A 27,990-nucleotide genomic window follows, 5' to 3' on the forward strand; every position below is an offset into this window, starting at 1 on the left:
GACACTTTAAATCATCTCTAGATTACTTATATCTAATGCAATGTAAATACTAAGTAGACAGTTGTTATACAGTACTGTATCGTTTAGAGAATAATGACAAGACAGAGGCAAACAATGCTCAAACAACCAGTGCTGGAAAGACGCAGGACTGTGAGATGGCGGGGGGCTACAGCAGGGTACACCTACACATTATTTCATTTGCAGGGATTCAGCACAGTGCTTGGCACATGGCAAATTCAAGTTTTGCTTTTTAGAACTTTTCCCCCCCGGATATTTTTGATCTGCGCTTGGTTCAATCCACAGATGGGGAACTCCCAGATATGAAGGGCCAACTGTAATTAAGACTTCAACTATTTATGAGTCCTGCAAGTCAGATGCTATCAAGCAGACTGCCATCCATCAACCAGATATATTTTTTTAAGTTTTAACTCAAGGACAAATAATTAAAACTCGGTAAACTTTAATTTTCCAAATGTTTTCAGAATTACCAGAAGTGTGGCCTAGTGGTTAAAAGAAAGCTATGGTTGCTAACCAAAGGGTTGGCAGTTTGAATCCACCAGGCGCTCCTTGGAAACTCTACATGGCAGTTCTGCTCTGTCCTACAGGGTCGCTATGAGCCGTAATCGACTCAACAGCAATGTTTTCTTTTTTTTTAATCCTCCAGTTAAAAACAGTTTCACGATCTGTTTCCCCTAAATGAACTAGGTCTTCATGTCGTGAGGTGGCAATGAGACACTGTTATGACCTTCTGTGGTAACGGCGGTCATACTTTATAAGCGTTCCCTCTTTACACTAAAGTGTGAATAACAAAAAAGTGTTAGAACAGTCAGCTTCCATTAACTATTGGCATTTTCATAATATTTTATAGAGAGTGATTTCAGTTTTACAAAAAAAAAAAAACCCAAATTTATTTGAAAAGTGTGTTCCACGCAGCAGCTATTAACTTCCAACTCGATCTCTAGGAATAATTCGCAGTTCTGAACCATGCTTTAGAAAAACATTTCCTAAACAAACAGACAAAAAATACAGTTAGGTGTATAAAATACTGTAAGTTAACACTGCAATTACAACATACAAAAAACAAGAGACTGAAAAGAAAATATATACAAAAGCTCGAACAGCATTAGAAGCTAACGCTTTTCAAGACTTATTCCTGTTCCTTTTCTATCTTCATACTCCAACTAATGTTTGACATTTTAGATAAGAACACCAGCCATGGCAATGTGAAAAAACATGATCATTAAATAACAATGTAATTAATTAAATTCTGAATATTTGCTTTAATACACAACAAGATATACCTAACGAAAGAAAAGTTAATAAATCTTAATTACCACACGTTGCAAAAGTTAAAAACCCTACCCTATTTTGGTTTAATTCCTGTTGAGGTTTTCTTCACATCCTGTAATGTATACAACTGATTTTGTTTTTATAGTGGTAAAAACATACACAAAACAAATGCCAATTCAACAATTTCTACATTTAAAATTCAGCAACACTGATTACATTCCTCAAGGCCCACAATCCTTCAGACCATCCTTTTCCAAATTACTCTACCACCATTCACATAAACTCCACACCCTCTAAGCAAAACTCCCCCTTTCCCCTCCCTCCCACCCCTGGTAACCACTAATAATCTTTGGTTTCTACATATTTGCATATTCCTATAAGTGAGATGATACAGTATTTGTCCTTTTGCAACTTATTTTGCTCAGCATGATGTTTTCAAGGTTTATCCGTGTTGTGACGTATTACCAGAACTTTTCTCTTTGTAACTAATATTCTTTTGCATATATATACCACATTTTGTTTATCCATGCATCTGCTGATGGACATTTAGGCTGTATCCACCTTTTAGATATTGTGAAAAGTGCTGTAATGAACACTGGTGTTTAGGTTTCTGAGTTCCTGCTTTCACTTCTTCTGGGTATATTCCTAGGATTGGGATTGCTGGGTCACATGGTTGTCCTATGTTCAACTTTTTGAGGAACCACCAAACTTTTCCCAGTTGCAGTACCGACATTCCCACCAGCAATGGATAAGAGCCCCAGTTTCTCCACACCTTGCTACTACCTAGTGTTCACCATCAATTTTTTTTCACTTTTCCATACACTTTATTTATATCCCAAAAATATGTAAGGTCTTGATTATGTGTAGCGAAATGGAAGGTAGGCTCTCTCTTCTCTTGTTGTTGTGTGCCATCGAGTCAATTCTAACTCATAATGACCCTACAGGACAAGGCGGAACTGCCCCATAAGGTTGCCTAGGCCGTAATCTTTTTTTTTCTCACTTGTGCTTTAAGTGAAAGTTTATAATTCAAGTCAGTTTCTCATATGAAAACGTATACACGCATTGTTATGTGACCTTGTTGCTCTCTCTACAATGTGACAGCACACTCCTCTCCACCCCGTATCCCCCATGTCCATTTAACCAGCTCCTGGCCCCCTCTGCCTTCTCATCTCGCCTCCAGACAGGAGCTGCCCACATAGTCTCATGTGTCTAACTTGAGCTAAGCAGCACAATCCTCACCAGTATCATTTTATGTCTTATACTCCAGTCTAATCTTTGTCTGAAGAGTTGGCTTCAGGAAAAGACTTTAGTTTTGGGCTAACAGACAGCCTGGGGGCCATGACCTCTGGGGTCCCTCCAGTCTCAGTCAGACAATTAAATCTGGTATCTTTACGAGAATTTGAGGTCTGCAATCCCTTTTTCCCCTGCTCCATCAGGGATTCTCTGGTGTGTTCTCTCTCAGGGCAGTCATTGGAAGCAGCTGGGCACCATCTAGTTCTTCTGGTCTCAGGCTGACGGAGTCTCCCGTTTATGTGGCCCTTTTGTTCTCTTGGGCTCATATTTTCCTTGTGTCTTTGGTATTCTTCATTCTCCTTTCCTCCAGTTGGGCTGAGGCCAGTTGATGCTCTTAGATGGCTGCTTGACCCCTGATGCCACACACCAAAGCGGGGTGCAGAATGTTTTAATACATTTTGTTAGAGCAACTGATCTAGACGTCCCCTGAAACCATGATCCCCAGAACCCTGCCTCTGCTACCCCCTTCCCTCAACTGTTTGTATTCAGGAAACTTATCAGCTTTTGGATAAGTTCAGTCGTGCTGACATCCCCCATACTGTGTGTTGTTCTTCCCTTCACATGAAATAATTCTTGTCTGCTATCTGGTATCTGGAAACCCTGGTGGTGTAGTGGTTAAGTGGTACAGATGCTAACCAAAAGGTCGGCAATTTGAATCTACCAGGCGCTCCTTGGAAACTCTATGGTGCAGTTCTACTCTGTCCTATAGGGCCGTTATGAGTTGGAATAGACTCAATGGCAATGAATTTGGACCTAATTAGTGAATACCCCTCTCCCTCTCCACCCTTGTAACCATCAAAGAATGTTTTCTTCTGTGTTCAAAACTTTTCTAGTTCTTTTAATAGTGATCTCATACAATATTTGTCCTTTTACGACCAATTTCACTCAGCATAATGCCTTCCAGATTCCTCCATGTTATGGAACGTTTCACGGATTCATCATTGTTCTTTACTGATGCGTAGTATTCCATTGTGTGAATACACCCTAATTTATTTATCCATTCATCCATTGAAGGGTACCTTGGTTGCTTCCATCTTTGTGGTATTGTAAACAGTGCTGCAATGAACATGGGTATGCATATATCTATTCATGTAAAGGCTCTTATTCCTCTATGATATATTCCAAGGAGTGGGATTGCTGGGTCGTATGGTAGTTCTATTTCTAGCTTTTGAAGGAAGTGCCAAATCGATTTCCAAAGTGGTTGTACCATTTTACATTCCCACCAGCAGTGCCTAAGTGTTCCAGTCTCTCCAAAACCACTTCAACATTTATTATTTTGTTTTTTGGATTAATGCCAGCCTTGTTGGGATGAGATGGTATTTCATTGTAGTTTTGATTTCCATTTCTCTAATGGCTAATGATTGTGAGCATTTCCTCATGTATCTGTTAGCTGCCTGAATGTTTTCTTTGGTGACGTGCCTGTTCCAAACCTTTGCCCATTTCTTAACTGGGCTGTCTTTTTGTTGTTGAGGTTTTACAGTATCTTATAGATTTTAGAGGTCAGAAGCTGATCGGATTTGTCATAGCCAAAAATTTTTTCCCAGTCTGTAGGCTGTCCTTTTACTCTTTTGTTGAAGTCCTTGGATGAACCTAAGTGTTTGATTTTTAGGAGCTTCCAGTCTCAGTTATCTAGTAACTCTTCTGGCATTTGTACACTGTTAATAATGTTTTATATGCTGCTTATGGCATGTATCAGGGCTCCTAGCACTGTCACTATTTTTTCTTCTGTGATCTATATTGATTTAGACTTTATATTTAGGTCTTTGATCTATTTTGAGTTAGTTTTTGTGCATGGTGTGAGTATGGGTCTTGTTTCATTTTTTTGCAGATGGATATCCAGTTATGCCAGCACCACTTGTTAAAGAGGCTGTCTTTTCCCCATTTAATAGACTTTGGGCCTTCATCAAATATCAGCAGCTCATTGGTGGATGAATTTAAGCCTGGATTCTCAATTCTATTCCATTGATCTATGTATCTGTTGTTGTACCAGTACTAGGCTGTTTTGGCTACTATGGCGGTATAATAGGTTCTAAAATCAGGTAATGTGACACATCTCACTTTGTTCTTCTTTTTCAGTAATGCTATATTTATCCGGGGCCTCCTCCCTTCCCATACGAAGTTGGTGATTTGTTTCTCCATCTCATTAAAAAATGTCACTGGAATTTGGATCAGGATTGCATTGAATCTGTAGACCTCTTTAGATAGAACAGACATTTTTACAATGTTCAGTCTCCCTATCCATAAGCAAGCTATGTTTTTCTATTTATGTATTCTCTTTTAGTAATGTCTTTTAGTTTTCTTTGTATAGGTCTTTTACATCTCTGGTTAAGTTTATTCTTGGGGGCTACTGTAAATGGTATTGATTTGATTTCTTCTTCGATGTTCTCTTTGTTGTTGTGGAGGAATCCAACTGCTTTTTGTATGCTTATCTTGTATCCTGATACTTTGCCGAAATTTTCTATTAGTTCCAGTAGTTTTCTTGTGGTTTAGGGTTTTCTGTGTATAAGATCATATCATCTGCAAAGAGATACTTTTACTTCTTCCTTAACAATTTGAATGCCTTTTCTTTCTTTCTCTAGCCTAACTGCTCTGGCTAGGACCTCCACCACAATGCTGAGTAAGAGTGGTGATAAAGGGCATTCTTGTCTGGTTACCATTCTCAAGGGATTTGCTCTCAGACTCCATTTAGGATGATGTTGGTTTTATATAAATGGCCTTTATTATGTTGAGAAATTTTCCTTCTACTCCTATTTAGCTGAGAGTTTTTATCACGAACGTGTGTTGGACTTTGTCAAATGCCTTTTCTGCATCAACTGATAAGATCATGTGGTTCTTTTATTTAAGTGGTAGATTACATTGATTGTTTTTCTCATCCTTGAATACCTGGTATGAATCCCACTTGGTCATTTTTTTTTTTTTTCTTTTTTTGATACATTATTGGATTCTCTATTAGCTAGAATTTTGTTGAGGATTTTTGCATCTAAGTTCAGGAGGGATATTGGTCTGTAATTTTCTTTTACCTGGTTTTGGTATCAGGGTTATGCTGGCTTCATAGAATGAGTTTGGAAGTATTCATTCCTTCTCTAATCCTCTGAAATACAATTAGCAGTAGTGATGTTAACACTTCTCTGACAGAAAAAATTCTCCAATGAAGCTGTAAGGTCCAGGGCCTTTTTTTCATCGGAAGTTTTTAAATTACCTTTTCAACTTCTTCTTTTGTTATAGGTTTATTTAGTTGTTCTACCTCTGTTTATGTTAGTTTAGGTAGGTTGTGTGTTTCTTGAAATTTGTCCATTTCCTCTAGGCTTTCAAATTTGTTAGAGTACAATTTTCCATAGTATTCTGTTATGATTTTTTAATTTCCATTGGGTCTGTTGTGATATCACCCATCTCACTTCTTGTTGGGGTTATCTACTTCCTGTCCTGTTTTTCTTGTGTCTGTTTGTCCAGTGGATTATCGATTTTGTTGATCTTTACAAAGAACCAGCTTTTGGTCTTGTTAAATCTTTCAAATGTTTTTCTGTGTTTCATTTACTTCTGCTTTAATTTTTAATATCTTCTTTCTTCTGGTGCCCAAGGGTTTCTTCTGCTGTTCTCAATTTGTTCGAGTTCTTGGGTTGATTTTTTGATTTTGGCCCTTTCTTCTTTTTGCATGTGTGCATTTATTGCTGTAAACTGACCTCTGAGCATGCTCTTGAGTGCTTTTTTTTTCTGTTAGGATACATTTTTATTCTCGTTTGATTATATGACTTTATTTCATCCTTAATTCCTTTTATAGCCCAATAGTTTTTGGGCAAGGTGTTCTTCAGGTTCCATGTCTTTGATTTTTCCTTTGTCTATTATTGATTTCTACTTTTACGGCTTCATGATCAGAAAAGATACTTTGTTTTTTTTAGATTCTATTAAGGCTTCCTTTACGGCCTAATATGTGGTCTATTCTGAAGAACATTCCATGTGCATTGGTAAAGAAAGTATACTTGGCTTATGTTGGGTGGAGTGTTCTGTATACATCTATGAGGTCAAGTTGGTTGACTGTGGCGTTTAGACCTTCTGTGTCTTTATTGAGCTTCCTTCTGAATATTCTGTCCTTTGCTGTAAGTGGTGTGTTGAAGTCTGCTACTATTATTGTGGAGCTATCTCTGTATTCAATGTCATTAGAGTCTGTTTTATGGCTTTCCATCTACTTAGGTCTTCTTTGATTTCTTTTAGTAATGTTTTATAGTTTTCTGTGTATACGTCTTTCACATTCCTGATTAAATTTATTCCCGGGTACTTTATTCTATTAGATGCTATTCTAAATGGTAATTTCTTCTTAATTTCCTTTTCCCCTTGTTTATTGCTAACATATAGAAACCCAGTTGATTTTTGTGTTATTTGTACCCACCCACTTTGCTGAATTCATTTATTAGTTCTAATACCTTTCTTGTGCATTCTTTGGGGTTTTCTATGTATAGAATCATGTTACCTGTGAAAAGAGATAAGTCTTACTTCTTCCTTCCCAATCTAGACACTGTTATTTACTTATTTATTTTCTAAGCTAACTGCTCTGGCTAGGACTTCCAGATCAATGCTGACTAGAAGTGGTGAAAGTGGGCATCCCTGTTTTGTTCCTGATCTTAATGGCAAAGCTCTCAGTCCTTCTCTATTGAATATGATGTTAGCTGTAGGCTTTTCATAAATGCCCTTAATCATAGTGAAGACGTCTTTTATTCCTATCTTGTTGAGTGTTTTTACAACTGAATTTTTTAAAGGCAGTACAAATACAAGATGTTAGAGAAACAGTAATTTAACACAAATTACTGAACATTTCTGGAGTTAAACAAAACAAAAACCTATCTACTATCACTAAATTTAAAGACATCCATACAGGAAGTGCCAACTTTTCAGTAAATAACCTTTCTAATTTAATGAAATCATATACTTAAAACTACAGATTTAAATATAAAATTCACAATTTTAAATTCCCTTATAATTTCTATATGGCTAAATTTCAATCCCAAAGCCTATGAGAATATAATTTTGTTTTAATAAGAAGCACTTTAGAATATAATGAATTAAAAATAGCAAATGCTTAAAATTAAGTTTACAGTATATTTCAGCATGCTTAACTTCAAAACACTGCAAATGGATTTTTGTCATGGACTGAATTATGTCCCCCACAGAATGTACATATCACTTTGTCTGGGCTATGATTCCCAGTATTTTGTGATTGTCCTCCATTTTGTGATTGTAATTTCATGTTAAAAAGGATTAGGGTGGGATTGTAACACTCTTACTAAGGTCACATCCCTAGTCCAATGTAAAGGGAGTTTCCCTGTGGTGTGGCCTGCACCACCTTTTATCTTAGAAGAGATAAAAGGAAAGGAAGGAAGCAGAGAGCTGGGGGTCCCATACCACCAAGAAAGCAGTGCTGGTGCAGAGTGCATTCTTGGGACCTGGGATCCCTGTGCAGAGAAGCCACTGGTCCAGTGGAAGACTGACGAGAAGGCCAGCAGAGAGAAAGCCTTCCCCTGGAGCTGACGCCCTGAATTTGGACTTTTAGCCTACTTTACTGTGAAGAAATAAACTTCTCTTTGTTAAAGCCATCCACTTGTGGTATTTCTGTTACAGCAGCGCTAGATAATTAAGACACCTGTAAACCAACATTTATCCGGCTTACTACTTATTACATCAATATATCAATCTGTGTCTTGTTAACAGATTAAAGCTAAGAACAGACCAAGTCTCTCTGAAATTTAAATGACCACACTACTTTAAAATAATACTAATAGCTATGAGTCGGAATGGACTCGATGGCACTGGGTAACACTTACTACTAAGTGCTTACTATGGAGAAGGTAAGCTTTTAAGTACTTTACACCCACTACCTCACAACTATTACTTCCAAAACAGAACAATCTTATCCTCAGGCTTTTTACCCGTTTAATTGTTATTGTTAGGTGCCATTGAGTTGGTTCCGACCCTATGCACAACAGAATAAAACACTGCCCAATCCTGCACCATCCTCACAATTGTTGCTATGCTTGAGCCCATTGTTGCAGCCACTGTGTCAATCCATCTCGTTGAGGGTCTCCCTCTTTTTCATTGACCCTTTACTTTATCAAGCATGATGTCATTCTCTGGGGACTGATCCCTCCTGATAACATGTCCAAACTATGTGAGACATAGTCTCGCTATCCTTGCTTCTAAGAAGCATTCTGGTTATACTTCTTCTATGACAGATTTGTTTGTTCTTTTGGCAGTCCATGGTATATTCAAAATTCTACACCAATACCACAACTCAAAGGCGTCAATTCTTTTTTGGTCTTCCTTATTCACTGTCCAGCTTTCACACACATATGAGGTACCTAAAAACACCATGGCCTGGGCCAGATGCACCTTAGTAGTCCTCAGGTGACACAGTTGCTTTTTAACACTTTAACGAGATCTTCTGCAGCTGATCTGCCCAATGCAATGCATCTTTTGATTTCTTGGCTGCTGCTTCCATGGGTGTTGACTGAGGATCCAAGTAAAATGAAATCCTCGACAACATCAATCTTTTCTCCGTTTATCATGATGTGGCTTATTGGTCCAGTTGTGAGGATTTCTGTTTTCTTTATGTTGAGATGTAATCCATACTGAAGGCTGTGGTCTTTGATCTTCATCAGTAAATGCCTCAAGTCCTCTTCACTTTCAGCAAGCAAGGTTGTGTCATCTGCGTAACACAGGTTGTTAACAAGTCTTCCTCTAATTGATGCTCCATTCTTAAATATCTTTAACTGATTTTTAATTTTAATTAAATATTTTCAATGCTTAAGCCATTATCAGTCACATTTTCTGTGACTTGTAGCCAAAGTATACATTGTTGTTAGGTGCTATTGAGTCGATTCTGACTCACAGTGGCCCTATGTACAACAGAACAAACCACTACCAGTCCTGTGCCATCCTCACAATCACTGCTATGTTTGAGCCCATTTTTGTAGGCACGTACAGGTTAAATATGCTACATAACTCCTAAAAGTAGCTAATATCTTAATAAGAGTCTATCAAATCTAATTAGAATAAATCAAATATTTAATATCAATTAATAGATACAGCCCCCACCTATACCTCCACGAGCCTTCAAATAAGATACTCACCAGCCGTCTGTGCAGGATTTATTCCTATTCCATCTAGAAAAAAGGTGTAAAATTACTTAAGTTATTTATAAAGCTAAAGTGGTTTAATATTAACAAGAAATTTGCCAAAACAGTGCCACAATACAGAACAGTGCTATACAATTTAAATCCAAGAACAGGTAAGTTATCTTTCAAGGCTGTTGAAGCCTGTTACCAATATGCACTTATACAACACTGCTGGATTAAATAAGAGCATCTGTCATTGCAATGATCCTTTTAAATTCTATAGAAGACAGTTCTCAATTCTCCTATGCCCCATACAGTAAAAAATGTTTGTCATTTCTCCCAAAAAGCTCAAAGCACATTAAGGATGTCACTAATCTTTCCCATATGGAGCTGGGGCATAAATTTTTAAGGCTGGGGAGCCTACAAAATTATTTATTTCTGTTCCACTGACACCTGAAAGCTTACAAAACACTCTTAAGGGTTATTCATTTGTGAACTCAAAACTTTCCAGAAAGCAGGCCAGCTTTCTTTTAAAACAGAGAAACACTTCAGTGTGTCAGCATGCAGAATGTTTTAGAGTGAGAAACTCTGTCCTACCTAAGCTAACTCACACTATTGTACAACAAACCCAGAATCCCTTGGTCTATCTGAACTGCACACATACCACTGACCAGCACCATGAACATTACTTATATTCTTGAAAGATAATTAAGTACTCTATGCAATCTTTACTTCTAACCTCTTTATTTCATACTTCGGTATTTTCTCACAGGGTTAGTTCAGTGTACTTAATTATTACCAGTATTCTAAGACATCTAGAGTTTCAGTTATAAATCTAACTAAGTAAGATTCTCATTATCACATGCCTCTAAGAACCAGCTTCCAATCAGGAAAGAAACAGCAAGGTATAAAAAAGGCATATTACTGCTTAATTTTCTATAATCTAAAGCATTAAGCAATACAACTTTATTTACAAAAACAAAAGAAAAACTTGTTAAATAAAAAAGATGAAGTTATTTTCATTACACTAATAATCTGGTATGAAGTGACAAGGACACAAGACATTATAGTGCTACGCTACACCAAAAGCTTAAATAAGCTGAAGAGAGTTAATTATGGATAAGAGCACTGACTTCATGTTTATGATTCATTTAGAATGATATCATTAATTATATATCATTTTTATGATATCATTAATGCTGGTATAAATTTGAGGCTTTTGGTATTTAAGCCAATTTTAATTAATTTGGTTCCTTTTAAACAATTTCTATAGCTCTGAGGAAATCAAAAAATTTTAAATGAATTCTTACCGTTTGTAATAATTGCACTTGTTGCTGCAGGAACTTTAAACTAAAAGGGAGAAAAAGTAAAAAAAAAAAAAAATTATGTGTATATGTATGTATTGAGTAACAATAAATAAAAGATGGTTTAAGGACGAGATGCATATAATCAATTCTATAATTCTAAAATGTGATTTATCTTTTAAGATAATATAATTTGCTTTCTTTAAAGAATACTGTCCTCCAAATACTGCATTTCATTCTATGACACTGCTGATTGTAAGATGATATCTTTTGTTACACGATATCAAATGAGAAAATGCCAATTAAACTATGACCCAGTGTTTACTTTTTCAGAATTAGACATATGTCACTTTTATCACATACCACCTACTTGCATAAGCAAGAAAATAATCAGAATACACTGATTAGAATATTTCTAAAATTTCCTCACAGAAATGGCAAGTTCTAAACAGGAGCTCTCATGTTTAAAAGGAGGCAGCAATAGAAGATTTTCAGGAAATAACCGAGGCTCACATTCCTTCCTCTAACACTCCTTAAATGATTGCTGACTTAAACCTAGAGCTGTAATAGTCTAATTATACCACTAGGAGGTAACTAAGGTGACGGTGCTGACCATTAGATAATTATGTAATTGTCACATGGCCGACAGTAATATTCCACTGATAAATGACACATCCTTATTTTGAAGACATAAAAAGATGTGCTTCTGAATCAATGAAATATAGTATTGAACCTTACTGGCAACCAGAAGATTGTATTCTTCTCTTAACGTTCTAGAAGCTAGCAGTTGCCAAAGCTTGTTCATAGTTCATTTATCCAACAAATATTTATCAAGCACTCTTCGCCGTGGACTAGTTTTGTCGCCAAATATGTTTATAAAGTACTAGGTGAAATTAGTAGTCTTTCAAAAGCCTTTAATATGCTGCTAATAGGTCCCTGCACTCAATTACTAACCTCAAGTTTGGTGGTTCAAATCCATCCAGTGGCACCACGACAGAAACACCTGAGGATCTGCTTCTGTAAAGATTACGGCCAAGAAACCCTACGGAGCTTGGTTCTACTCTAACACACATGGCCCACCATGAGTCGGAAACCACTTGACTGCAACAGGTCTGGTTTTTGGTCTTATAATTTAATTCCAAGAAGGAAATAGCATATAAGGTGTTCCTCACATTTTTTGGCCAGTGACCCCATTTTTCAGACTCCCCCTCTCTCACCCCCACCATTTTACAGTTCTAGTGGGCTGGGAAAACACTTTGAAGTGTTATAAATGCTCTGAAACAGTGACATATATATAGTTGTGAAAAAAAAGAACTGAAAGCTTATTTTATATTATTAATTGAAGAATCCAATTTTCAATTAAGAACTTATTATTCATAAGAACAATTTCTTGCTACAAGATTATTTACCCAATTAAAAAATAATTTTACTCTCAATATAGTATAGTACAATCTTAACTGTAAATGTCCTTTCAAAGATTTAAACATATAATTAACAAATCTATTTTTGAGACAACCAAAAAATGTACTTCAATAACTAAATTTAAAAAATTGTTTTTAAGTTTGTAAATGTTATAATGGTAAATAAAACTTTGATCAAACACCCAAATTAATTATAAGACACCTTAGACTTCTGAAACTTGAATCCTACAGTTTGTAGCTATCCTACTGAGTATTACTCTTAAATCATGTCCATTTTAAGATGAGCTATGCATTATCACATATTTTATGAACATTAAAAAAACGAAAGCAACTGCTAACACATTTTTCCCCTTTTTCAATATATGGAAGCAATTGTTAAACCGAAATTTGAGAAAAGAATCACGAGCAATGTAAAACACAGTAACTACTTTTGTTTTCCAAAATACATAAATTTCTTATGTAGTCTCCTGGGTGCAAAGTGCATTTTATGCTCCTATTTTCATTTATTTTTTCAGTAGATCCCGTAAGTCCATAATTAAGGATGTTAAGAGGCTCTTCTCAGGCTTTGACAGTTGATTAGTTAGTTAAATAAACCCCCAGTTGTATGTTTGGGAATTTAATTTTTCTTCATTAAGAGAGTTTTACTATGAATTTAAACCCACAAACTCTTGGTGCTTTCAGGTCAACTTTTGTTCTCACTCAAAGATTCTAAAATGTCATCTTGTGAAAAGCCCTCTCAATAGTTGCTTGAAAGTCATATTCGAAATCTGTGACACTCATGAGTCATATTAATCACACCCAGTACACCCCAGTGCCCTCGAGTCGATTCTGACTCATTAATCACAAGCTACATTAAAACTCTGGTATGTCTTTGTGCAAATTTTAGTTTCTTTTCTACAGCATACTTCTTAGTATCTTCTTATACTTTAATTAGCAGCCCAAAATCACAAAAATACCTTTGCTTATAAATGACGGACAATAAAATAAGTATAAAACATGTATCACAACTTATCACGTCTACTTCTTTAACTGGAAATCCTGGGATTTGTTATGTCCCAGACCAAGACTACTTCCTGCAGGTGATCCAGCAGCAAAAAGTAAAGACAAGCTGTATTCAGATTTGTTTCTCATCTCTTTTTACTGATTTTTTTTTGAATGAAGAATAGATCAAATTGACTATAAAACACAAACTATCCCTTTTCAATTAAATTCTGAACGAGTGCTAAATGTCATCTGTGGTACCTGCAAACAGTTTACAAGGAGCTGTGAGTATGAAGGGTTGGCTGACCATTAATCACTCCAGCACGGGGAAGGATTACAGGTTGAGCTGGGTTTTTATTTAGTTATTAAAATTATTTTTCTGAAGATTTGGAACCCAGAAAATTGAATTGGGGTTACTCTGTACTTATATAGCACTTTTAATTCTGGAAAATTTTTTATGAATGCAATCACTTAATCAAACACGAAGGCCAGGCATTAACTATGCCCATTCCACAGATTAAAAAAAATCAGGGGAGAAAGAAATTGAGGGACCTGACCCATGTCATACAGCTAATTAACGATGCAATTAAATCAGGAACCTAAGCTCCCAAGTTACATTTTGGGGCCTTTTCCACCAGGTCAAGCTCCTCTTCCAGGAGTCATGGCGATATAGTTGTTTTATGAATGCTTCTGATGATAATTTGGGATGCAAAAATTTTATTTCTTAAAAACAGAAAACTCAAGAGGGGCGGGGCCAAGATGCCTGACTAGGTAGAAGCTACTGCGGATCCCTCTTGCAACAAAGACTCAGAAAAACAAGTGAATTGATCACATACATGACACTCTACGAACCCTGACTATCAAACACAGAACAAAAGAGTTGACCTGAGTGACAGGGGAGCAAAAAGCCATGCCCTGGAGCAGCGACTGCTTCTGGAACGGGTGCCCGCACTACAGCCTCGAGCCCTTGTGGTTCCCTGGTGCCAGAGTGGTGGGGCTGATTGTGGCTTACTGAGACGGGGCAAGCACAGGACACAGCCCTAACCCCTAACCCCCTGGAGTAACCTCGGCAGAGACTCAGACAGCGCGAGCAGGCTGCGCACTGACGCGACCGACAGGAGGAGAAATCACCGGGAAACAGCGACTGGTTTTGGAGCCTGGAGTACAGCGTCCCAACCAGAAAACCTTGGTGCTGGGCTTTGGACTAAGAGCGGAGAAGCTGATCACGGGGCTTCCTAAGACAGTGCAAGCACAGGACACAGGCCAGACCCTCGGGGGCAATCTCCACCCAGCCAGTGCCTCTGGAATCTCAGATAAAACAGTCATCACCAAACAAGATAAGTAACTTTGTCTATATTGCCTCCTGCTACTCTCTCCTATCTATTTAATCCCTGCCCTCCCTGCCCCAGGAGGCTTCATTAACATTGGAATTTCCAGGGCTGGGAGTGAAGTGCTCTGTGGTTTTTTTTTTGTTTTTTTTTTTTCTTTTCCTTACCCATTCTCCTCTCCTGAGAGAAGCAGCTACTAATAACCCAGGGACAAAAAATCCTTCCCTGACTTCCCTAAACTGGAATTAAAACACAGAATCAGCTCCAGCCAAGCATATGAGATCCACACTCTTTGGCTTTCATCCCTACAGGAAACAAGGTAGCTATTATAATGCAAAGGCCATTCTGATAGAGATCTGACTGTAATTGTTTTAGCAAAGCAGTGGAAAGACAATTTTCCAGGTATGATACCTCTCTACCTATTAAACAGAGCCCTCACTGATCCACAGGGGGGAACTGAGGGCTGAAGCTCCACCCACACCACCTAGCCACCTGCTAAAGGGTCTGAGGATAGTGATGCCTACCAATCTTTAGAGGTACAAGCATTGGGTGCCTAAGGTACAGCTACAGAGCCCACCCACCAGAGTGCTCTAGGAATAGAGACACACCTACCTCACTGGCACCTGGGGGAAGGCTGTCAGCATCCTGCCCTCCTTCGTGTGTAACCCCCTGCCGCTACTAGAATCTGGTGCACACAACTATCACCACTACTCCTCTAAGTTAACAAGTGATAGTCTACACCACACACTTGGTGACCCAAATTCAGAACACCTAAGCTGATTCTATTCAAGAATAGTGAATGGACTCTTAGGCTTATATATCTGGTAAGAGCTCAAACTAGCTGGTCACAGGATATAAGTGATTCAAAGGCTACAACACTCAAGATAGCAAAATCTAGTAGCCCATCTGGGTATACTGAAACAGAACAAAACAAGAAGACAAGACTCAGTGAGCAAATACAAAAGAAATCATTACAATATCTTATAGATGGCTCAGAGACAGCAGTCGATATCAAATCACATAAAGAAGCAGAACATGATTGCTTCTACAACTCCCCAAATTAAAGAATCAAAATCTTTCCCAAATGAAGATACAATCCTGGAATTGTCAGATGCAAAATATAAAAAACTAATATACAGAATGCTTCAAGACATCAGGGATGACCTCAGAAACGAAATAAGGCAATCTACAGAAAAAGCCAAGGAACACACTGATAAAGCAGTTGAAGAAATCAAAAAGATTATTCAAGAACACAGTGGAAAAATTAAGAAGCTGCAAGAATCCATAGAGAGACAGCATTCAGAAATCCAAAAGATTAACAGTAAAACTACAAAATTAGAAAACTCAATAGGAAGAGGAGCAGAATCGAGGAATTGGAAGTAGAGTGGGGGAGCTGGAGGATAAGGCAATTGACACCAATATAGTTGAATAAAAATCAGATAAAAGAATTAAAAAAAATGAAGAAACCCTACGAATCATGTGGAACTCTATCAAGAAAATTAACTTGCGTGTGACTGGAGTTCCAGAACAGGGGGAGATAACAGAAAATACAGTGAGAATAGGTGAAGATCTTTTGGCAGAAAACTTCCCTGGAATCATGAAAGACAAAAGGATATCTATCCAAGGTACTCATCGAAACCCATACAAGATTGATCCAGAAAGAAAATGACCAAGGCATATTATCATCAAACTTGCCAAAACCAAAGATGAAGAGAAAACTTTAAAAGCAGTCAGGGACAAAAGAAAAGTCACCTACAAAGGAGAATCGGTAAGAATAAGTTCAGACTGCTCAGCAAAAACCATGCAGACAAGGCGGCAATGGGATGACATATATAGAGCACTGAAGGAAAAAAACCGCCAGCCAAGAATCATATATCCAGAAAAACTCTCTCAAATATGAAGGTGAAATTAAAACATTTGCAGATAAGCACAGCTTATAGAATCTGCAAAAACGAAACCAAAGCTACAAGAATTACTAAAGGAAATTCTTTGGTCAGAAAATCAATAATATCAGATGCCAACACAAGGTCACAGAACAGAACATCCTGATATGAACTCAAATAGGGCAATCACAAAAACAAAATCAGATAAATAAAAAAGAAAAAAATGCTCAAAACAGGGAATCATTGAAGTCATTATTTTACATAACGAAAAGACGACAATAAAAAAAAATCCTCATAACAGGGAATCATTGAAGTCATTATGCAAAAGATTACAAAAATAAAAAAAAAGGACTAAATACAGGAGGCATAAATCTTGCATATGGAGCGGAAAACAAGGCGATATAGGACGATACAAGATAGGATTTTACTTAGAAAAATAGGGGTAAATATTAAGGTAACCAAAAAGATGTCTAACAATTCCATTCTTCAAAATAAAAACCAAGAAAAACATAACTATTCAGCAAACATAAATTCAACTACTATGAAAATAAGGAACACACAATTCACAAAAACTTCTCAGCACAAACAAGTGGAAAAATGAAATTGTCAAGAACATACAAAAAAAAAGCATCAAAATGCTAGCACTAAACTCATACTTATCTATAATTACACTGAATGTAAATGGACTAAATGCACCAATAAAGAGACAGAGTCTCAGACTGGATAAAAACACACGATCCGTCTCTATGCTGCCTACAAGAGACACACCTTAGACTCAGAGACACAAACAAACTAAAACTCAAAGGATAGAAAAAAATATATCAAGCAAACAACACTCAAAAAAGAGCTGGAGTGGCAGTATTAATTTCTGACAAAATCAACTTTAAAGTTAAATCCACCACAAAAGATAAAGAAGGACATCACATAATGATTAAAGGGACAATTTACCAGAAAAGATAACCATATTAAATATTTATAAACCCAATGACAGGGCTGCAAGATACATAAAACAAACTTTAACAGAATTGAAAAGTGAGATAGACACCTCCACAATAATAGTAGGAGAATTCAACACACCACTTTCGGAGAACGATAGGACTTCCAGTAAGAAGCTCAATAGAGACACAGAAGATCTAATTGCTACGACCAACCAACTGGAACTCATAGACTTATACAGAACACTCCACCCAAGAGCTGCAAAGTATACTAGTGCACATGGAACATTCTCTAGAATAGACCCCATATTAGGTCATAAAACAAACCTTTGCAGAATCCGAAACATCGAAATATTACAAAGCATCTTCTCAGACCATAAGGCTATAAAAGTAGAAATCAGTAACAGAAAAATCAGGGAAAGGAAATCAAATACTTGTAAAATGAACAATACCCTGCTCATAAAAGACTGGCTTATAGAGGACATTAAGGAGGGAATAAAGAAATTAATAGGATGCAACAAGAATGAAAACACTACCTATCAAAACCTCTGGGACACAGCAAAAGCAGTGCTCAGAGGTCAATTTATATCCATAAATGCACACATACACAAAGAAGAAAGAGCCAAAATCAGAGAACTGTCTATACAACTTGAACAAATAGAAAGTGAGCAACAAAAGAATCCATCAGGCACCAGAAGAAAACAAATAGTAAAAATTAGAGCAGAATTACATGAATTAGAGAACAGAAAAACAACTCAGAGAGTTATTAAGACCAAAAACTGGTTCTTAGAGGAAATTAACAAAATTGATAAACCACTGGCCAGACTGACTAAATACAAGAAACAACCCGAATAAGAAATGAGATGGGCCATATCACAACAGACCCAACTGAAATTAAAAGAATCATATCAGATTACTAACAAAAATTATACTCTAATTTGAAAACCTAGAAGAAATGGATGAATTCTTAGAAACACATTACCTACCTAAACTAACACAATCAGAAGCACAACAACTAAATAGACCCATTAAAAAAAAAAAGATATTGAAAAGGTACTCAAAAAACCAACCAAAAAAAGCCCTGGCCCGGATGGCTTCACTGCAAGAGTTCTACCAAACTTTAAAAGAAGAGTTAACACCACTACTTCTAAAGGTTTTCATAGCATAGAAAAGGATGGAATACTACCTAACTCATTCTATGAAGCCAGCATATCCCTGATGCCAAAACCAGGTAAAGACACAACAAAAAAAGAAAATTACAGACCTATGTCCCTCATGAACATAGATGCAAAAATCCTTAACAAAATTCTAGTGAATAGAATTCAACAACATATTAAAAAAAATAATCCACCACCACCAACTAGGATTTGTACAAGGTATGCAAGGTTTATTAAATATTAGAAAAACAATTACTGTAATCCAGCATACAAATAAAACAAAAGACAAAAACCACATGATCTTATCAACTGATGCAGAAAAGGCATTTGACAAAGTCCAACACCCATTCATGATAAAAACTCTCAGCGAAATAGGAATAGAAGGAAAATTCCTCAACATAATAAAGGGCATTTATACAAAGCCAACAGTCAACATCATCTTAAATGGAGAGAGCCTGAAAGCATTTCCCTCGAGAGAATGGGAAGCAGACAAGGATGCCCTCCATCACAGTTCTTATTCAACATTGTGCTAGAGGTCCTGCCCAGAGCAATTAGGCTAGACAAAGAAATAAGGGCATCCGGGTTGGCAAGGAAGAAGTAAAATCATCTCTATTTGCAGATGACATGATCTTATACACAGAAACCCTAAGGAATCCTCCAGAAAACTGCTGAAACTAATAGAAAAGTTTGGCAGAGTTTCAGGTTACCAGATAAACATACAAACATCACTTGGATTCCTCTATATCAACAAAAAGAACATGAAGAGGAAATCACCAAATCAATGCCATTCACAGTAGCCCCCAATCTTACCAAAGATGTAAAAGACCTATACAAAGAAAACTACAAAGTTCTACTGTAAGAAACTAAAAGGCACCTACGTTAAGTGGAAAAACACACCTTGCTCACGGATAGGAAGACTCAACATAGTAAAAATGTCTATTGTATGACAAGCCATCTATATATACAATGCACTTCCGATCCAAATTCCAATGTCATTTTTTAATGTGATGGAGAAACAAATTACCAACTTCATATGGAAAGGAAAGAAGCCCCGGAAAAGTAAAGCATTACTGAAAAAGAAGAAAGTGGGAGGCCTCACTCTACCTGATTTCAGAACCTATTATACAGCCACAGTAGTCAAAACAGCCTGGTACTGGTACAATAACAGGCACACAGACCAATGGAACAGAATTGAGAACCCAGATATAAATCCATCCATATACGAGCAGCTGATATTTGACAAAGGCCCAGTGTCAGTTAATTGGGGAAAAGATAGTCTTTTTAACAAACGGTGCTGGCATAACTGGATATCAATCTGCAAAAAAATGAAACAGGACCCACACCTCACACCATGCACAAAAACTAACTCCAAATGCATCAAAGACCTAAACATAAAGACTAAACAATAAAGATCATGGAATAAAAAATAGGGACAACCTTAGAAGCCCTAATACAAGGCATAAACAGAGTACAAAACATTACTAAATATGACGAAAAGAAACCAGATAATTGGGAGCTCCTAAAAATGAAACACCTATGCTCATCTAAAGAGTTAACCAAAACAGTAAAAAGACCACCTACGGACTGGGAAAGAATTTTCAGCTATGACATCTCTGACCATCGCTTGATCTCTAACATCTATATGATTCTGTTAAAACTCAACCACAAAAAGACAAACCCAATTCAAAATTGGGCAAAGGATATGAACATGCACTTCACTAAAGATACTCAGGCGGCTAACAGATACATGAGAAAATGCTCTCGATCATTAGCCATTAGAGAAATGCAAATTAAAACTACGATGAGATTCCATCTCACTCCAACAAGGCTGGCATTAATCCAAAGAACACAAAATAATAAATGCTGGAGAGGCTGTGGAGAGACTGGAACACTTATACACTGCTGGTGGGAATGTAAAATGGTACAAGCACTTTGGAAATCGATCTGGCATTTCCTTAAAAGGCTAGAAAGAGAAGTACCTTACGACCCGCAGTCCCACTCCTCGGAATATATCCTAGAGAAATAAGAGCCTTTACAAGAACAGATATATGCACACCCATGTTTACTGCAGTACTGTTTACAATAGCAAAAAGATGGAAGCAACCAAGATGTCCATCAACAGACGAATGGATAAATAATGGTATATTCACACAATGGAATACTACGCATCAATAAACAACAGTGATGAATCTGTGGAACATTTCATAACATGGAGGAACCTGGAAGGCATTATGCTGAGTTAAATTAGTCAGATGCAAAAGGACAAATATTGTATAAGACCACCATTATAAGATCTTGAGAAACAGATTAAAGTGAGAAGAACACATTCTTTTGTGGTTATGAGGGGGGAAGGGAGGGAGAGTGGGAGAGGGTTATTTACTGATTAGACAGTAGATAAGAACTACTTTAGGTGAAGGAAAGGACAACACTCAATACAGGGGAGGTCAGCTCAACTGGACTGGACCAAAAGCAAGGAAGTTTCCTGAATAAATTGAATGCTTCGAAGGTCAGCGGAGCAAGGGCAGGGGTTTGGGGAGTATAGCTTCAAGGGACATCTATGTCAATTGGGAAAACAAATTCTATTAAGAAAACATTCTGCATCCCACTTTGAAGTGTGGCATCTGGGGTCTTAAATGCTAACAAGCGGCCATCTAAGATGCATCAATGAGTCTACCCACCTGGATCAAAAGAGAATGAAGAACACTAAGGTCACAAGGTAATTATGGGCCCAAGAGACACAAAGGGTCACATGAACTAGAGATTACATCATCCTGAGACCAGAAGAAGGAGACAGTGCCCAGCCACAACTGATGACTGCCCTGGCAGGGAGCATAACAGAGAACCCCTGAGGGAGCAGGAGAACAGTGGGATGCAGACCCCAAATTCTCATAAAAAGACCAGACTTAATGGTCTCACTAAGACTAGAAGAATCCTGGCGGTCATGGTCCCCAACCTTCTGATGGCCCAGAATAGGAACCATTCCCGAAGCCAACTCATCGGATGGATTGGACTGGACAATGGATTGCAGAGAGATGCTGATGAAGAGTGAGCTATTTGCATCAGGTGGACACTTGAGACTGTGTTGGCATCTCCTGTCTGGAGGGGAGATGGGAGGGCAGAGAGGGTTAGATACTGGCAAAACGGTCACAAAAGAAGAGACTGGAAGGAGGGAGCAGGCTGACTCATTAGGGGGACAGTAAGTGGGAGTATGTAGTAAGGTTACCTGTGAGAGACTGACTTGATTTGTAAACTTTCACTTAAAGAACAATAAAAATTATTAAAAAAAAAAAACTCAAACATATTTTAAGAAACTAACAAACATTAGACACTTTTAAAAACATGTGCTCGTTATTAAAAAACTGGAAAAATATAATAAAGATTTAAAAAAAAATTAACAAACCTTGTAATTCCAGAATCAAAGCTAGTAAAAATACAAGATTCAGAGCACAGTGCGATATATTTTTCCAAAAAATTTACATATCAATGGTGCCTTTTCAATTTCAATACAAATTCTTCTCTTAATTTTCATTTTTCTTCTATGTGTAAATGAGTCTTAATTTTCTGATAGACTAAATCAAAACCAAAATTGCTACAGGCAAGTTGATTCTGACTCCTGGCAACCCCATGTGTTACAGAGTAGAATTTCTCATAGGATTTTCTTGGCCATAATCTTTACAGAAGCAGATAGCCAGGTCTTTCTTTCATGGCAGCACTGGGTGGGTTCGAACTGCCAACCTTTAGGTTAGTGGCTGAGAGCAAACTGCACCACCCAGGGACCTCTGATAGTATAAATCTAATGACTGATTAATCCATATGGAAATGGGGATAAAGTGTATCATGATGTAAAGATTTTTGATACATGTGGCCAAACTGCATTCTGTAAAGGTTGTTACAATTTCCACACTTACTTCTTCTGCTGCAAACTTCAACACTGCTGTGAAAGGCGTATTTTCAGGAACACTGAGTCTGCAAGAAGAATTAAAAAGAACCCAAAAAACAAGTTGTTTTTTAAACCTTTTGTTCCTTATTTCAGCTACTGTAGCAGACCTGGACAAAGCTGTCTTTTGAGTATGAAGGCTGGGTATTTTTATTTCACATTACACTCATTCACTCTAAAGAGAGAGAGAATATAAAAATTAGCTTTATAGCTGAGACGGTGCCCCCCACTTGAAAATTAACAACCCATGTAGCTGTAGATTTATACGCTTCCAAAGCTTTGGAACAAACCAGTCTTCTATATGGGCTGTTGTCTGTTTCCATGATAGATTTCAAGAAGTATGTCTCCCCTTAGTCAAGATACTTTATCTTCTACAGATCTGGTCTGAACTTTCCCCCAGATGAAGTAATGTTACCATTTTCATAAGTAGAGGCTACCTGGGGACCATTGTAGGATCATAAACATTTTCACAAACCCACCTGCGATTTCTTCAGAGTCATATCTAAAATAGGAAATGAAGTCAACAAAAAATGACCATATTCACTGAAATACTAAAAATGAGGTAAGTGTACTACCTTTTACATCATCATTTGACAAAGGGTTTACCACAGTCAGAAATACTGTTTTGGACAAAGATGCATGATTTTGCTGACATGCAAGTACATTAAAGACTGTTCATAAACTTAGTTCTTTTTTTAATAATTTAGCGCCAGGGTCAATCTGGGTGATGTTTCCAATTTAAAAAAAAAAAAAAAAAAAGCATTATACCCTAAGAAAACACCAGACACAGGACATAGTAAGAGGTTAAAAAAAGAAAACGTAAAATAAAAAAATAAGGTCTCTAATGTAAAGTAAATTACAATGATTAAAGAAAAAAAAAAACCAAGATCTCTTTCAAAATAGGAAAAAGACTGCAAAACTAACATTTCTTTTTATAACTTCTCTATTACCATTCATATTTTTTTTTAAGGTCTTAATACCAACTACTGTTAACATTCTCATGTATATGACCAATTTTTTCAACTTGTTTGCAGATCTCTAAATATAAAAATCATTATATCTACTACAGCATGTATCTACTTCCAGAAAGAAAAGCGTGAATAGACTTGTCTGCCCCCATTCCAACCAAACCAAAAAAAAAAAAAAAAAGTGAAAAAGAGTATCAATTTTTTTTCCTTTGCCTTTCTCTCTCTTTTTTTGGAAAGGTCAAGAGAATAAAAACACAATCCTAAAGTACAGTCATTTTTTAAAAAATTACCTAATAAATTGGTAACATGATAATTTATAAACCAAAGACTAAAAGTACTTTGCAAGGATTTCAGAATGTATCTATTGTTTAAAATCTAAGACTCTTTTCCTAAAATTCTGCTTCCAAAAAGAGTACTTCTAAAAATCTTAGGCTTTCAATCCACTTTACAATTGGAGAATTGATGAGCTGAAATAAATTTCTACTTGTATTAAGTTGGTGAGACTCTTCACAAAAAAGACAGTAAAATATACATGAAAACTTATATTTTATATGCGTTCTAAATGGCAGAAAATGAGAGGGACTGAGAGCGGCTCCAATTCTGTAGTCCTCGTCTATATTTGAGAAACTGTTGTGTTTGCCAGTCAGTATAATTTTGTAAAACTGGCACTTGTGTTGTACTGGTATTTTGAAAAACAAACAGGAACTCTCCTGGATGTTAAAGTGCATATTTAAAGCAAATTACTGGCAACATTTGTTCTTTTAATATATATTCCATATAAAAAGAACTACAGTACAACTTGAACAGTGTTATTATAAAGAATAAAAAAAAAAGTGTTATAACAAACTAGTAAGGGGAAAATATAGACTCTAGGCAATTAAAAAAATCTTCACAGAGGCGGGATTTGGATTATTAAAAGATATTGTCTCTCAAGAAGATGTGGTCATGACACTGCATTCCAAGCACAGAAAAGGCTATGTATAAAGGCAGGGTGTACTCAAAGAGCTTGTCAGTTTGGGAGTGGTGTGGCTGGAGCTTCAGGTAAGCGATGGTGGTAGGGGGAGAGTGAAGAGGTGGTGGGAAATAAACTGGAGTGTAAGATGAGTTACATGGAAAAAAATCAAAAGTGTTTTAATTCACCCTGTACATAAAAGAGAATATTTAATTTCAGCATTTCCATAACTTAGCTGCAATACAAAGAGTAAATTTGACTACCAACAACTAAACAAATAATAAAAATTATGACACTCTTCGAATTAAATTTAGAACTATCTGAAATATCTACCTTCTACAATTCAACTATTAGTAATGTTTAATTCAAGGGAAGATTATCAAAGTACATGCCTGCTTGGCAAGTAAAAAGTAACTTTAAAAAATCAAAGCATGATGTTTTACAAATCTAGCTCCTTTAACTAGTAACTAAGTTACCATTTACTTCAAATAGAAAATACAGCACTATACTTACACACGTTATGTGTATGTCTATATGCAGATACAGATCATATATACGTACAGCCACACACGTACTAAACAATATGTATGCCTTCTAAATTCGTTCACTCACTCACCACATATTAATTGAGCTGGTAAATGTTCAGGCAGTCGTATAGTGATAATGTCCTACTCCTCTCTGCCTCTTTCTTTCTAGAGTGTATTGACATGCTGATGAGACTAATCCACCACAGAGGGAGAAATCGATAATGACAGAGTCGTCTTTGGACTCCATCTCCTTAAATCGTGAGAAAAAAAATGGATGGGTTCCAGAGCCCAAGTGGGACAGTTAGCTTTTTACAGGAGTAAAGTCACGCTTCCCATTCTAACGGGATGGGAAAAGAAATACATGTTTATACCCATAAAAAAACTCACTGCCACTGATTCGATTCTGACTCATAGTGACCCTACAGGAGAGAGCAGAACTGCCCCATAGGGTTTCTGACAAGCACCTGGTGGATTCGAACTGCTGCCCTTTTGGTTAGGAGCCAAACTCTTAACTACTAACACCACCATGGGTTTGTATACATAGCAAAAAAAAAAAAAAAAAAGCTACGTCCCTCATACTTTGGACATTTTATCAGGAGGGACCAGTCCTTGGAGAAGAGCAATATGCTTGGTAAAGCAGAAGATCAGTGAAAAAGAGGAAGACCCTCAATGAGATGGATTGACACAGTGGCTGCAACAATGGGCTTCAGCATAGCAACTCTTGTGAGGGTGGCACAGGACCAGGCAGTGTCTCATTCTGTTGTACACACGATTGCTATAAGTCCGAACTGACTCCATGGTACCTAACAACAACGTATGTAGTATTAAGTTTATAAATGTGATGGAAAGATCAGGGAATTTCTCTGATGGCTTGGGAACAGGGGAAAATGGGTCTTAAGAAGTCTAACAGATATGGAAAAAAACAAATCCCTTCAGAGAATAAGAAGGAGAGTACACAAATTCAGGGTACACAAATTCAGGGAATATAGTAGGTAGCTGGATACACTTGAGTGCAATCATGAATCTTACATGTAACTCACTCAGACTGATCGTGTAATGTGCTCTGGCAACAACCAGTTATGTATAGAAAACACAAGTTGTTGGGTTTAGAGCTGGTGTTTCATCAAGCACTTCCTAAGACCCATTTTCCTCTATTCCCAAGCCATCAGAGAGAAATTCATCTTTCTATTACCACATTTATAAATTTACTACTATATCTACTAACCCATGTTTCTTTTTCCATCCTGTTAGAATGAGAAACATGACTTTACTCCTGTAAAAAACCAACTGTCCCACTTGGGCTCTGGAACCCATCCATTTTATTCTCAAGATTCAAAGAGATGGAGTTCAGACTCCTCTCTCATCATCACTGATCTCTCCTGCAGTGGTAGATTATTCTCATCAATGTGGAAACATACTCTAGAAGAGGGAGGAAAAAGGAGTTGGCGGTGCCAGAGTTGAGCGTGTTTTCAGGAGTGATTTAAAGATGGACCCAGAACTCCAAGCTGAATAAAGAGTACAGACATGGGGTAAAGTGTGTGGGGGGGGGGGGGGGGACACGGTAATCATAAATTAAAAAAAACAGTGTGATCAATGGCTTATTAGAAGAAACATTGCTGCAGACAAGATAGTAAAGTCAGTTGGGAGGGGAGAATGGAGTTACCCGTAATAATAGTGCTTGAAAATGACATTTTGGAGATGACAAGGTTCTCGCCCCTGACCTAAGGCAGGAAAGGGATCATTTGAGAATGAAAACATCAAGGGGGTTGGGAGGTGGCATGGGCCATGGATGGGCTACTCAACTCACTGACACTGATATCTGCTACTATCAGTTCAGTCATCCATAAAATTCTATTGTATTCCTGTTCTTTGCTATATTTCATTTGACTTCCGGCTGCAATAATCTCAGGAGTATTTACTTAAAATCACAGAAAGGTCCAAATGAGTATGTGGTTGGACTACTACAACTCCATCACCTCAACTACCAAGGATATGAAAAAGCCTTGCATAGTAAAGCCGTCATGTTTTCGCATTTCCCATTCCTAATAAAAATTCTTTATTAAGTCCCAACATAGGAAGTTATCCCCTGAAGCACATTACTTTGTGATCCCCAAATGAAGAATGCACTCACACAACAAAAATTAGGAGTCTGACAGTAACAGCCATTCAAGGTTTCTGAGCCTGGACTGTAAGGTCTCCCTAACTTCCTCTAACAGCTGGCAAAGAAGAACTGTTCCAGAGTCCCGACAGCTTGCCAGAGCCCCGTCCATGCGTCCCCCACTCCACTCCACGCAGAGAGAACGCGAGCGAAGCTCGCCGCCAGCAGAGCCGCTCCCGTCCTCACCCCACACCCTCGCGAAGGGCAAGTTGACACGTCGGGGTGCGGGCCGGGCCCCCCCCTCCCCCGGCCCGGCCCCCCTCCTCCCCCGGCCCGGCCCCTTCAGCCCCAAGAGGCCCACCAAGGCGCGGCCACTCACACTTTGTACGGCAGCCGCGGGTCCGACGTGAGCGTGATCTTAAAGGAAACCTTCGACCTGAGGAGGACAGAGGGACAGAGTTAGGTTCGTGCAGCGGGGCCGGGAAGCAGGGCGGCTGGTGAGTAAATACGTACATGATGAGCCACTGGAACGCAGCCCTGAACGCCTCCGCTTCTCCGCCGGCTAGGGCGCCCCGCACCCAGGCCACGTCTCCCTCACGGGCTGGGGACCTCCAAAGCTGCTGCTGTCCAAGATAGTGCCTGACAGGGGCCTCCAGACGTTCAAGTTAGGTGAAGTCTTCATGTTACAAACAGCTAATATTTCTACATTAATACCTTAGAGACTAAAGTATGGACCCTGTGAAGCGACTAGTTCCCCAAGCGCCGTTATTTACTGCAGCATTTTTAATCAGGCAGTGCAAGCGTGGTATAGAC

The 27,990-nt window shown here is 37.7% G+C and overlaps 1 protein-coding gene and 1 long non-coding RNA gene across 4 annotated transcripts in view; one reads left to right on the forward strand and one right to left on the reverse strand.

The window, feature by feature from the left end:
- Positions 1-881: 881 nt before the first annotated feature.
- UFM1 (ubiquitin fold modifier 1) lies at positions 882-27,989 on the reverse strand. 3 transcript variants are annotated; one of them, XM_064270210.1, is made up of 6 exons: positions 27,691-27,911; positions 27,557-27,613; positions 22,604-22,661; positions 10,997-11,036; positions 9,702-9,734; positions 882-1,004 (listed from the first exon to the last, which is right to left on the reverse strand). In XM_064270210.1, coding segments are annotated over exons 1-6 (255 nt in total). In that variant the 5' UTR covers positions 27,693-27,911; the 3' UTR covers positions 882-939. The 3 variants fall into 3 exon arrangements, with proteins under 3 accessions (XP_064126280.1, XP_023407137.1, XP_064126279.1); XM_023551369.2 differs by lacking the exon at positions 882-1,004 and adding an exon at positions 5,483-7,048 and having other exon boundaries at positions 27,691-27,965; XM_064270209.1 differs by lacking the exon at positions 882-1,004 and adding an exon at positions 7,055-9,277 and having other exon boundaries at positions 27,691-27,989.
- The window catches only part of LOC111751348 (uncharacterized), an 81,990-nt gene continuing 81,575 nt past the window's right edge, over positions 27,576-27,990 (forward strand). The window contains exon 1 of the long non-coding RNA XR_002786429.2: positions 27,576-27,674. This is a non-coding gene — a long non-coding RNA (uncharacterized LOC111751348). The remainder of the gene's footprint in view (positions 27,675-27,990) is intronic.

Source organism: Loxodonta africana, chromosome 17, assembly GCF_030014295.1.
Source record: "Loxodonta africana isolate mLoxAfr1 chromosome 17, mLoxAfr1.hap2, whole genome shotgun sequence".
Taxonomy (NCBI): Eukaryota; Metazoa; Chordata; class Mammalia; order Proboscidea; family Elephantidae; genus Loxodonta; species Loxodonta africana.

What these genes read in the sequence shown, in the direction of transcription:
- UFM1 (XM_064270209.1), bottom strand. An exon ending in AAGTGCAATTATTACAAACG is followed by an intron (nt 9,735 to 10,996) that starts GTAAGAATTCAT and finishes CCTTTTTTCTAG; the next exon opens with ATGGAATAGGAATAAATCCT. An exon ending in AAATCCTGCACAGACGGCTG is followed by an intron (nt 9,278 to 9,701) that starts GTGAGTATCTTA and finishes TGTGTTACGCAG; the next exon opens with ATGACACAACCTTGCTTGCT.